Source organism: Solea senegalensis, linkage group LG19, assembly GCF_019176455.1.
Source record: "Solea senegalensis isolate Sse05_10M linkage group LG19, IFAPA_SoseM_1, whole genome shotgun sequence".
NCBI classification, from domain to species: Eukaryota; Metazoa; Chordata; class Actinopteri; order Pleuronectiformes; family Soleidae; genus Solea; species Solea senegalensis.
In genome coordinates this window covers 9,027,090-9,040,376 of record NC_058038.1, presented here as the reverse complement: position 1 = coordinate 9,040,376, position 13,287 = coordinate 9,027,090, and the positions used below count along the sequence as shown (strand labels likewise).

Sequence of the window (13,287 nt, the reverse complement as noted above, 5' to 3'; positions counted from 1 at the left end):
GTTGCTACAAATATAAATAACAATGTAAAGTACAGATACGTGAAATGTTTGCTTAATTACAACACTACTTGTTTGATTGTGTGTTCTGCACAAAACTATTGTGTGTAAATAACCTATGCTACTTTTGGAGGAGTGAACCATCTTACTCGGTTTTAACACTCTTTGTATTATCACGTACGTACGTACGTCGTTACGTCGTGTTTGAACGTGGCGGCGCGGTTACGAGCAGCACCCGATGAAAAACAAGTCCTTATTCAGCTCCTAAGTTTGTTTGCGGAAGAAAAAAACATCTGTCAGAAAAGACAACAAAATATAGTTACACATGTTTGTTGAATGGCAATCGGTCTGCTGCTATTCGTGATCACGTGCGACTTTCATCGCGATATCCAATGTCTACGATGGTAAATCAGGAAACTAAAACCAGCGTAAGCTAACTAGGCTAACCTATCATTAGCTAAAGAAATGTTTGTTTATGGTTTTTAACACTATTGTATTTGATTATTTTAACGATTTTCTGCTTTGTACCATCTGCACTTCGTCATTGTCATCGTCATTCGTGTTATTTTTATTACAGAGCTGCAAAATAAACGGTCTCTTCAGCACAGGAGAGGACTTTGATGATGAGGTGAGTCTCAGCACCCACACCTGTTATTATCAGTTATTTAACTGCTCTCATACTGTGACATACAGTAACGACACTCCGTGTGTTTCCCAGGATCTGCTCGGAACAGACTGGACCGTCCGCCCGGCGTCTGGAGGAGCTGATGCAGCTGCAGCTGATGTGTCCTCCTGTTTGCTGCGACCTCCTTCTGTAGGCCACAGAGAGCCAGTCATAAAATGCCTCCAGCAAAGTGCACAGGGATCGGCTGCTCTGTGTAAAGACACAGCATTAAGAAGCAGGGACACTCCTGCCGGACAAACATTTGCTCTAGGTTTGAGACAGCTCTCCTCGTCGTCCTCACAATCTCCCTCCACACTGAATAACACTAGGGTTAATGTAGTTACATTACAGAGTCATGCCAACACTGGGGCATCATTGAAGCCCTGTGTGGCTCAGGATGATTTTGACGATTGGGATATTGACCTGGCAGACCTGGATGAGAGTGAATGTCGGATGGCGCCACCACTTAAAGCTCCTCCTCCCACTCCACCTGCACCCACACCTGCATTTTCAACAAAAACGCTTCGACCCCCAACATGTGGAGGGATTCAGACACAACCTAATCGGACTCATAACTTGCCTCCTCAGACCCTTTTGGCTGCTCATGTGCGACCTGCAGTTCCCCGCCCTACTCTTCCCTTAGCCCCTCCACAGAGTCCTTGTGCTTTTCCTGGCCGCATTGCAACATCTCCCACAATGAGCCCCATTTCCAGGACACTGATCAGGCCACAGCAGCCACAGAGACTAATGTCAACTCCAGGACCCTCACCTCAGCCACATGGCATTTTTGAGACCATCTCCCCATCACCCTCCTCCTCGTCTTTGAACTCCTCCATCCTGAGCCCTCATCCCCTTCACACCCCTGTCCTCACTAACCGCCTGGTCCAGCTGGTATCCGCCTCAAATAAGCTTCCCAAGAAGAGGCCTCGCTCTGAGCCTCTAATACCCAGGACTCGACGGTTCCCTGGTCCTGCTGGACTCCTGCCACAGCAGGTCAGTGTCTCCAGACATGGCGTTCCTCCTCTGTCATACAGCTGAAATATGTCTGTTTTTATCTTCCTGATTGCAGTGCCTTAATGTTACCACCTTTCAAATAAAAGTATTGGAGCAATCAAATAAAATCTGTATTCGCTCAGTATTTGCTCCAGTCTGAATTTGAGCTGCTGCTCTGTAGATTTGTCATGTAAGCTCTAATGAAATAACTGCCAAAGAAATCCAACATTTATGTGTTTGTTTTTCCACCATGGTGCCATGTGATAATTGAATTCCTCTCCCTCAGCCGCAGGGTCACAGCCTGGACGACATTGTGGTTTCTGTCCCTCATACTCCTGCTCACGGTGTTGTGGCCCGTTTGCCAAGCCAGGTAATAAAATTACTAGACTTGTCACAAACTTTAGTAATTAATCTTTTAATGATTTAATGATTTAATGATTAGCCAGTAAATAGTTTGGTTAGAAAATACGCCTATGCCGAGGTATTCCATTGTCAGTGTTTTGTCGGATCAAGAGATATAATAGAAAACTCAGGTTACATTTGTACTACTATGCTTTATTTTTAAAAGCTTTGCATCTGCCACATTTATGCAGGTAACTGCCAATGATTGTTTTCAAAGATCTGGGTCAGTGGAGTTTCCACACTTCTCAGATTTTTACAGCAGGTGTGAATATAGTAGATGTGATTCATTTAAATTTTTTTCCCAGCGAGTTAACAGATTTAGACATTAACCCACTACACTGACTCTTGCAGAGCAAAATCCTTGGAGAAGCTTTATGAATTCACAATGCACAACAGGAAAGTGGAGCAAAGAGTAAAATATGATCAATTTGTATTTACAGAATTGATGTTTTTGTGCAGTAATTTTGAAAATAGAAACGAATGATCACTCCCAAGCCATGTTTCATTGTTTTTTTGTGAGCAGAACAGAGGAGCAGTAAGTAATAATTAAGGCTGGTTTCCCATTAAACGCTCATTGAAACATCTGGATTTTATTATTCGCTTATAACATCATGTTGGTATACACTTTAAAGTATGCTTGGGTTTAGGTTTTTATTTTTATTAGTTTTTCCTATATGTTTGTTGTACCTTCAAACTCAGACTGTGAGGATATCCAGCCTCCAGTGCGTGAAATTAATTTTCACACAATCTGATCACGTCAGAATCAAACTGACCATGTGAAAAATGTAATGACAGGAAATGCCTTAGAAAATGACAGCTGTGGGCTCAGAGCAGCGCGACTCCATTACATCGCACGAACTCCAAGTCGAGAGTTATGTTAGCCAAGCAGGTGGTCTTTTAATCTCATTCTCTTTGATGTGATTTGAAGGTTTCCAGCTCCCAAAATGAGGAAGACGAGTTCAGTGGCGGCGCCTGGGCAGCGATGAAGACTGAGATGGGATTGGATGAGAGGAACCCATCGTGCTTCTTGTCCTCCTACAGCGTGGTCATGGTGCTTCGAAAGGTAATTCCTCCACTGCCACCACATGTCTTCTTTCGTTGTTGTTAGGATAGAAAATAAATTCAACTCATTTGCTGATGCTGCTTAATTAAGGGCCAAGTTTTGATCGCATGAATTGCATGTGGTGGTTCACATTTATGGTGTTCACACACTGAGCGTTTGGAGCTGCACTCTCAGAGAGAGAAACAAGATGGAGGTTTTTTTTTTTAAAACAGCTGGTGACCGTTGTGTGATGTATGCAACCAAAACAAGTGGAAAGCAGAGTGACTTCAGGAAGAAGACAGCAAATTATTGACTTGAAGTGAATAAATAAATGAAAGAGCAGCTTTGCTGGGAGATGGGTAGAGGTAGACATTGTGTAACCTCATTGCACTTATAAAGATTTAATCAAATAGTTCATTAAGTAGCTTTCTTTGCATTCATTTGATTCCCAAATGGCAATACATTGGTAAAAAGTGCTTTATATAGTAAATTTGGACTTTTTAAAAAATGTGAATAATCATGCTCAACTATAGAAATACTCTGATAGATTGTGATTTAATTTTATTTGTTTACTGATATTTAGGTAAAGCAGTTTTCTTTGATTATCTCATCCACCATCATAACAGATTGTGACTCACTACCTGAAGTCTGCTGACATAATCAGGACAAATGATTCCTTCTACTGGAGGTGTTTTGTAATTATAAACAGTAAGATCTTTAATGAATCACTCTAATGGAGACGCATGTCAGCCTCGGCAGAATAACTCATCAGTGGTGAAGAATAGAAGTCAGTGTTAGAGGCTTACACGTGTTGGCTTTATGTCATACTGACCTGTCACCTGCTCCATTTACATACACACACACTCACTGGCCGGACTCTGGTTAAGCCCCGTCAGGTTAAGCTGTTTACATGAACATCGAGCTCCAAAAATCCCTGTCAAAGAGGCTTTCCCTGTCTCTGTTGATTGAACAATCACGCAGTGCATCTAATGCAGCAGAGAGAGAAGGAGAGAGAAATGATCTCAACAGTAAATACTGCTCTTCGCTGTTTATTTGTTGACATTAGTAAATCTCCACAACCCTTAGCCAAAAGTGAGAGTGGTGATATTTGAGGCTGAAGTGGTTGAATAATTTAAAAAGGGTGATGCATGAGGAGAGTGTTATTGATAGAGGGGTCAATTTTTTTGTTTTGCTGTGATTGAATCAACTTGAAACAAGTTTTATAAATTAAGTAAAAGCTTAGTTTAACTATGCCTCACGATGATGCCGAACAGCTTTGTTACTGTGCAGATGCTGATGTGAGAGCAGAACCTTTATTTACTGAAACCTCTCCTGCCAGCTCCTTTGTCAAATCCCTGGTTAGTGTCTGAGTGAGTCAAGTCGTCACCTCTTGCTCAGATGTTTTGGACGTTCCGCTGCGTTTGTGGTCTCGTTTGACCCAGACCATCTCTTTTTTGCATTCTTTGTATTTAAATGGCGAACTTCTCCGGACATTTTGTGGAGTTCATGTCTGTAAACATCAGAATTTGCCTACAGGATTATTGATTATTCCAACTTGAATAAATAGTTTTGTGCTGCAGTGACAGCCAGAGATTAATCTGTCATCAAATAGCTGCTTTGTCTCCAAATAATTTTAAAAAGCACATTATAATATCTGAGAGCCTAAAATGAAGATATTGAATTTATTTGTCTAGCCATCTGTCCAAAATCACTGTATATGCTGTTTTTTTGCATTGTATATGGCTTTAGAAGGTAATGTGTGTCTCATTCTCAGGCTGCACTGAAACAGCTGGCAAAAAACAAAGTGCCTAACATGGCTGTGCTTCTGAAGAGCATCATCCACACACATGCTGATGCCAAGGCTGTATTCAAAGACCCAACAGGTATTGTACAAACAAAGAAGTCTACAAAAGGAGAAATAAAATGAAATCTTGAAGCTCATTAAAAAACGCTCCATACTCCAACTGTGAGCTCTTTTTAGACAAAAAAAACTGTGTGTATGTGTTAGCTTTAGGTCATACTTTCCACCTCTGGGTGTCTGCAAGGGTCCACATAGCGTACATTTTGTCATCTGACCGAGGTGGTCAGATGATGGTCTGCATGGACGTAGACAGCCACACTTCCAATTTGATTTATACATGGACTGTATGAACCCTAATGGACCATAACTGTGCATGCTTTCTGTCCAGTTGGTGGAAGGCCTCCACGGAGAAGACGGTAACTATGGAGACTTGCTTGAGGTTATGCAAGGTCATCCAGTACCCACACATTACATGTCATTTTAGCAGACACTTTTATCCAAAGCGACTTACAAGGGAATTGAGTACAAGCTGCCATGGGTGGAGTAGAACTTGTGACCATGATGTCTCTGCACATGGGGTACTGGTCTTAACCACTGAGCTACCCAACCCCACACATGTACATGGGAGAATTCCCCACTGCTAATGTGCAATTTCATCTAAGCACGAATGCGTTTACCTCCTCAGACTCTTTTGGCTGCTCATGTGTGACCTGCAGTTCCCCGCCCTACTCTTCCCTTATGCATTTAGACTGACACAGACCTTTTATATTAGTATGAACAGAACCTCGGGCCGGTGCACACATGCAGAAATGTGAAGCGGTTCTCTGAAAACACTGAACACGGAAAGAATAAGAAGAAAAGTCACATGATTGAGCCCCCCGTTGTGTGAAAGCACAATATTCTCAATTACACAAACAAGATCATACATATACATGTACACACACTAATCATCCACTCTGGTTGACATCTGAGTCAGAAAGGGTGAACAGCTTCACCCTTTGTGTCTGATCCGCGTCTATACCAGAGAGAACATCCACATGCGGTGTACTGATTATCAACACACTGGAGTGGATGTTGTTCTCAACACTGGACTTAAGTGCTTATTAGGGATTCAATTGCAGTAGATTGGCATCTGCAGTGGGTGGTAATAAGTGGCTCTCTGCCTCCCACCAGTCAGAAGGTTTGCAGCTTTCCTCCAGCTTTTTTTTATGTAATTATTATTTCCTAGCAGGCAGTTATCACTGAATTTTGCTGACCATCTGAGTGATTATGTGCCAGTGTGGAAAAGATTATCAGATAATTGATATCTCTAACTACCATTTCACATCTTGAAAGGGCCAGTTTGTAAGAATTGATGACATCTAATTTTGTTTGTGTAGTTAGTTTTTCTATTCAAACTGCTGGTGGCGCAGCGCAAGATGGAGCCCTTGAATTAAGGACCTGTTCTAAGGCTACTAGTATATTCAATCTCTGTGCCTTTAAATTTTTCTTTTGAATTTTTTTTGGGGACAGTTTGATAATGTCATAGGGTTAGCACAGAAAAGGTTTTCTCCCACAAGTCCTAAAACATGCAGAGGTTAATTGGACATTCTAACCTTAGGTGTGAGTGTGAATGGTTGTTTGTCACTGTGTGTTTGCCCTGCGATGGACTGGCGACCTGTCTTAATGTAATTATATTATATTACTTATAGGCTTGGGCCGTGGTTCATGGATCTTGGCCATTTTACTCTGAAACAACAGTACTGTGCTAAAGTCTCGGGGCTTCTTTTTATGTCTGTGATCATTGGCATTTGGATTGGAATGATGTGACTGAAAGTCTTGTATATTAGCAAGCTGTCAATGATTTTTTTAAGCCATACATGTGTATGGAATACTCTCTTGAATAAACCTGGCAAACGATACTTTTTTGTCAGCAGATATTTTTCAACATGAAATAGTAGAACAAATATAACATTCATTAATGTCCCAGTTTACTTTTAAGAGAGCTTGGGCCATGCTGTAAATAATTGACACTTTTACCTGTAGAAGCTATGTTTCTTCTGAGAAACTATCTTAATGTGTGTAATACTTTTGCCCGGTGCTGCACTTGAATTTGTAGGAATGCTCGTACACAGCAAGGGGCGCTGACCAGTCAAACAAAGAAGGTCAAATTGTTTTAGGCTTGTAATATTATGTTCACAAATAATCCCAAAACATGTCAGATAAATCTATCTGTGAAGAAAATATCAGTGTGATGAAGATGATGTATGTACAGGCACAATTCCAGTACTCAAAAGCCTTTCTCTTGACTATTAAATATGATTGGACTAATACAGACCATCACAAGACACAATCAAGAGGGCCAAGTCTGTCACCTTTATTCCTGCAGCAGGTCCCCAAAGGTGTAGTAGATTTGAACATAGACAGCAGTGCAGTTAATGTTTTACCATTATTTTCTACTCAAACATTATTAAGGTATTATAAGAGCCTGCACCGTCAAAATTGACTATACCTTCAGGTAATACAAAATACTGACCTCTTAGGACAGTTTAAATCTTCTTGATGAATGAAGTCGTCAGGTGATTTTAAGTAAGTGTAAAAACAGGGTCAAACATCTCGGCAGGAATTTTCACTTCTTCTTTTTACCCACAGAATTATTTTTTTAAATGATACTATACATTTATAAACTCATGCTGATTTATTTCACAGTTGCAGACTAAAATAATTTAATCAAAACAGTACAAGGTCGAAATTGATAAGAGAGCAGGGGGGAAGACTAGAAGAATCAATTCTCTGTGCACTGGTCTACAATAGAATAACAATTAACTTGTTTGAAATGGTTTGAATGAAGACACAGAAAATCACTATTTATATTGTGTTTGGCTGCCACAAATAATAATAGGCATAGGAAACACTGAGCAGTGTGAAAATATTTAGAATTTATTAATGACATTGGGGCAGGTCTTTAGTGTCCACAGTCTTGGTAATTGATGGAAGGCACTGTTTATTTTATTCATTTTAAGTGGCTGGAATAAATCTGAACGTAAGCTGCTGCTTGTTTTCACATTCAGTAGTTGTGCAACAACATTAGCATTCAGTACTGGCCCTTGTGCCTCTTGGTGCTGTGTGTGTGTGTCTCTACACTGTTTATCTGAGCTTTAACAGCTGCTTCCTCTGAGGGGAAATGATACAATGGTGAGATGGCACCAAAAAACTGTGATATGTGCTGTAAAACAATAAGAGCTGAAAGACTTGGTGGGCTTTGTTCTGTTGTTCACATGTGTCACTAAAGGGGAGATTCAGGGAACCGTGCATCGGCGCCTCCTGGAGGACAGAGCAGAGGAACTGAAGGTTGGCGCCGTACTGCTGCTGAAACAAGTAAAACTCAATATTAGCCTTACCCTTTTTAGACTTTTATTTTAATCATGATGGGAAGTATGCAGTATTTTTGTTTTGCATCATTTAAATGTACAGTGTTTACAAATCTTTGTCTTGCGCTGTTGACAGGTTGGTGTTTTTTCCCCCTCTCATCGTAACCATTACTTGAATGTGACGGCCAATAACCTTCTGAGGGTCTACAACTCCGATGGAGTCAGTTTGTCATCCACTCAGCTCCCCACAATGGTCCTGGTGAGTGCTAGCACTGTCAGCTGAAAACATACATAGCATTCAAAGAAATATTAAAATCTTTCATCCAGAAGGGCTCCGTCAACCTGTGAGTTCAAAAATGCCTCTTTTTTTAATTATTATTATTTTTTTTTCCTCTCTCTGTCCAGGAGCCAATATTGCCATCACTCACTCGGTCCACCAACACCCGCCGGGAGCCAATATCTCGCATGCAACTGGTGTTTGACGAGGAGGATGACGAGGGACAAGAAGGTAGAGGAAGCAATGACCCCCAAGCTCCATCAGGCACCCAAGTCACCTCAAGCAAAGAGCCGGCTGGGAATCCAGGACCACAGGACCCAGCCTGGGATGCAGGTGGGGACCACCATATCATATACTGTACATATCATAGAGTGGCCGCTTTTAATGGCAATTTTGTGTTATTTTATTAAACACACTTTGCAGAACCTTAGTATTAGGTCTGATTACTCAATTATGAAACGATTGCTAAATATAACACCACCTTTTTTGATTATTGTTTTAAAATAAATATTGAAGCAAGCTCAAATATGGTTTCTTTGTGCCATATAGAGACGATAATTAAAATGGTCTGTGTTTGGTTTGTGGTCACAACAAGACATTTGAGAACATCATAATTTCAAGGTTAAGGAATCAAGATTATTTAACTTTTTCTGACATTTTAAAAAAACAACATATCGATAAAATAATGTATATACACCAAACAACAAATATCCAAATGCAAATCATATTACATCATTTCCATCCAATATAATCACCCCTATATGTTTGTGTCTTTCGGCTGTCCAATAAATGCAGAAATGTCTAATTTACTTTTAGTTTACTGCCTTGGCAGTTACTGTGATGTGAATTAAATCTCAGTCATGGTCTCACATACAGTATGTCTGTTTTATGTCTGTTGTGCAGATGATGACTTGGATGAGCTGCTGGGAGAGTTACCAGAGGACACCTACAGCCTTTGATGTAACTTTACATCAGCAAACAAACAGACTTCCACAAGTTACTTTATGACTAAAAAAAGTTTTTCTCTTGCTGACATCACTTCTTTAAAATCTGTGAACCTGTGAAGAACCTGTGCAGAAATATATCTTGGAAACGTTTTTTTTCTTTCCTGTTGCATTCACTGTGTTCAGTACCCATTTGAACAATATCACAGAGTGTAGTCTTCAGGTAATTTGCTGTAACTGTCTCAGTGCCATGCATCATTGATGATTGATGTTATAAGACGCCTTCACTCGAAGCCAACACATGCTCATTAATTAATGACAAAGCTCCACCAATCAACCCTGTTTGATTTCGGCTCCACTTATAGCACCACTAATATTCTCATAAAGACCATAATTATAATTAGTGATTGTGTGTGCACGCACATGTGGAGAAGTTATGTAAATTTTTGTTCTTGCTATTGCGGCACTAGCTTCATTGACCTTTAAATGAAAGACAAATCTACGCATCATCAATTTGCTAATTATGCAAAATCAAAGTGAGGTGATGTTTTCTTGTTTTTTTTTTTTTTGTCAGCTGCACTTTACTTTTTGTCCTTGCACTCCCTCTTCCGCTGCGGCTCTTTGTCTGAGTCAACAGTGGATATCATGTATGACCTGGCATGTTGCAATGCATTAAGAGGTGTGTCAGTATTAGAATACTGAGATTTGCTTGACCAGAAAGTGTTCAGCCCTGCCTAAATCCAGAGTGGAGTCTCACCATGACTAACCGGTTCTTATGGAGACTTTCTCAATAGGATCTGAGCACCAGATCAAGTTTCCTGCTCTCACCCTGCGTTGGAAAGACTGCAACAGATTTGTTTTAATCCTCAGACTCTTTGTTGTTTTGTCTGGGATGCTGCTAAAGAAATCTTCTGGTTCAGGATCAGAAGCAGGAGGGAATTAGGATGAAGAAAATTAGGTAAATTTGCATGATCCAAAACACTTTTGGCTCTGAGCTCTGTGACTGAAATGAGTTTACAGCACACTCTGTATTTGCACAGTGACACTTTTCTGACTTGCTGTTTTGGCTCTGAACCTCTGCAAAATTGATTTTTAAATTACAAGATGACCATAATGGTAAAGTGCTGACTCTTGGCTTGAATTTGAGGGCATTTACAGCCATATGGGTTAAAGAGTGGAGACACTGTGACTGTAGATTGTTCCCCTGCCTCTAAAATTCAGTTACTATAGATAACCTGATACAGATTTAAATAACATCCAAAAGTCAAAGGTCCAGTAATCCACACGCCTTTTACAGTGATGCTACCACTACAGAGAAGAATGAAAACTGCTCACATAGTAAGATGGCTATGGTATGTTACCATCTTAATCCAAAGGGTCATAATTACTACCTTGAATTGTCTTTAAAGTTACTGGGTTGATGGTATTCCATAATTGGCAGGGGGAAAAAAATTTAATGGGCAGTAGCAGGAATCAATTTTTCTATTCCTGCATTCAGATCAATATGCCTTGAGCTTCCTACATGATACAGATTTTTTTCAACTTCGGAAATTCCCCGACTGAAGCAAAGGAAGGACAAAAAAACCCAGTCATTAAGGTGCTTGTAATTGTTCACACTGTGGTCATTTCCTGTGATTAAGCATTCAAAAAACAGTTGAGAGCCACTGCTGTTGTTACAGTACATCTTCATAGTACTATATATACTGTAGATTAGACCCAGTGCCATGAAGGGGATTTATCTTTGAGCTTTATACCTCTATTGATATGTTTTGGGACTAAATATTAACTGAGATACCTGTGACTATAGGGACATGATGTCCAAAGAAACACTCGCCCTGCTGATTTAGTTAGAAAATACAATTGTAAGTTAAATATTTAGCCCTAAGCAGAGGTCTTGAATTCATATGACACTGACATTTTATTGTATTCATAGGTTTGGTCAATTCAAATAAACCCAGCTTGTTTCATGAAAAAGAAAATGTTGCCCATTTCGCAATATTTAAAAAGCCCCTTCAGTCACTTCACTTCACCCTGGTGTACCAATAGGGGGCAGCATTGAACACTCTCCCCAGTAGTCCAGGTCCTCATTGACATCATTAGTCAAGTTCATAGGTTTATGAGCCATACAGATTTCCAACACCCAGTTAAGAGTCATAGAGATAAAAATCCTAATTGGAGGGGAACTTAATTTGACCAGAGCGAGGCTCTTTGAAACCATCTGTCTTTGTGTGTGCACAGTGCAGCTGCTGCTCCCCCTTATCTGGGAATCTACCAATTAAGATGACCACAAAAGAAGGGCTCGGTTCCAAATAAAGTGTGCAGCTATTGTTCACAATCTGGACCAATTTGCCCTTCAACTGCAGTTGCCTCTTGCCGGTGATGATCATCAAACGCTGGAACTTACACATCCTAATTATCTCATGTAAGAACATATTATTTTTCATTTTCCATTAATATAGTGTGAGAGTGTAATTGCTGATGTGCATAATGTGCCTGCTGTCTCAATAACGTAGATATTTTTTTAAGAGTATCTATGTTTCATTCTTCTTTAGTAAAGAGCAAAGACCTTTCTCATCTTTGATGTAAAGTATCATTAACTCTCTGAGATTTGGGGAGAGAAGCCTGATATATCCAACAGGAATCTTTTTTTTTTTAATAAGTGCTTCCCTAAGTGAATAGCTGATGACACAATAGCTGAGAAAAATTGTAGTCAAACTGTGAGAGACTTAAAAATGTTGCATACTTCAGCTCGCGCTCAAAAAAGAACTTAATTCACAATGAATGACATAAGTGAACAAGAAAAAATTGCAGTGACCGTGTTACTACTACGATAACTTGATTATGGCAATATAAGACACGGTCATAACCCAGAGAAAATAATCACTGGCAAAACAATCATTTATTTCTCATCTAGAGAGTTTCATCATATTCTTCATCATATAAGTTCTCTGTGCAGTCTGGAGAAAGTTTGCCATTGTCGCTGTTGAATTTTATATATTTTTTGTGCACTTTAATGACATTTCAGCAGAGGAAAAGGACAACTACACCTAGTAAATAGATGTTTGAAACACTTGGAATAAACAGATTGTTCCATATGGAACAACTATAGAAAAGTTATTTATGTGTGTATTCAGGTGGGTCTCTGCACCATTTGAGGGTTAGTTTTCTCTTATATTCAAAATAATCAAATTAAAAAGTCAACACAATTTTATGCCTTTATCCAGAGACAAAGGGTAAACTCACTCATATTTCTTTACGCTGCACTGAGCCATAAAGTATTAACACATTAGAAGGAGGATAATATGGTCAAGCTAAGATGGCTTGTGCCTTTATAAATATTGCGGATGGAAAGTTGGCCAGATGGATAAAGCCACATAAGATTGCTAAAGCATAAAGCCTTATTTTCAACTTCAGCGGCTGTTAAATCCTTGTAACACTACGTTCATTACCTCGCTGGGAAAAAGGGAAGATTTGCTTAATGAAGCTGTTAAGAAACCAGCAAAGCCTGCAGCTGTCTGAGACCACAGCAAATTTCATTTGGGAGCTCGCCTGTGATCGACTGACAGCATGTGTTGGTGTAAATGAGTGTGAGCGTAAAGATATAAATGTAATGCTATATTTGTTCTTCTGTACATACATGTAGACTTCGTGATTCTGACTTGTTGAAAATGGTCGAACTTAACCTCCAACGGCAAAGAAGTGGACTGAAGATGCACGTTACATGTTGTATTTATGAATAAAATGTCTTAAGAACACCGATTCAATTCTCTGAGGTATTTACTTGAATAATTGTATCTCTGTGTCTGCGATTATGTAT

At 39.8% G+C, this 13,287-nt stretch overlaps 2 protein-coding genes across 4 annotated transcripts in view; both read left to right on the top strand.

The window, feature by feature from the left end:
• Window positions 1-13,287, top strand: part of gjc1 (gap junction protein gamma 1) — a 797,916-nt gene that overhangs the window by 592,160 nt on the left and 192,469 nt on the right. The window lies entirely within an intron of this gene.
• hrob (homologous recombination factor with OB-fold) lies at window positions 218-9,623 on the top strand. 2 transcript variants are annotated; one of them, XM_044050453.1, is made up of 10 exons: window positions 218-401; window positions 575-625; window positions 716-1,654; window positions 1,941-2,024; window positions 2,985-3,119; window positions 4,873-4,981; window positions 8,171-8,256; window positions 8,386-8,508; window positions 8,655-8,859; window positions 9,430-9,623. In XM_044050453.1, the coding sequence occupies exons 1-10, from the start codon at window positions 390-392 to the stop codon at window positions 9,483-9,485; spliced, it is 1,800 nt and encodes a 599-aa protein (XP_043906388.1). In that variant the 5' UTR covers window positions 218-389; the 3' UTR covers window positions 9,486-9,623. The 2 variants fall into 2 exon arrangements, with proteins under 2 accessions (XP_043906388.1, XP_043906387.1); XM_044050452.1 differs by having other exon boundaries at window positions 218-425.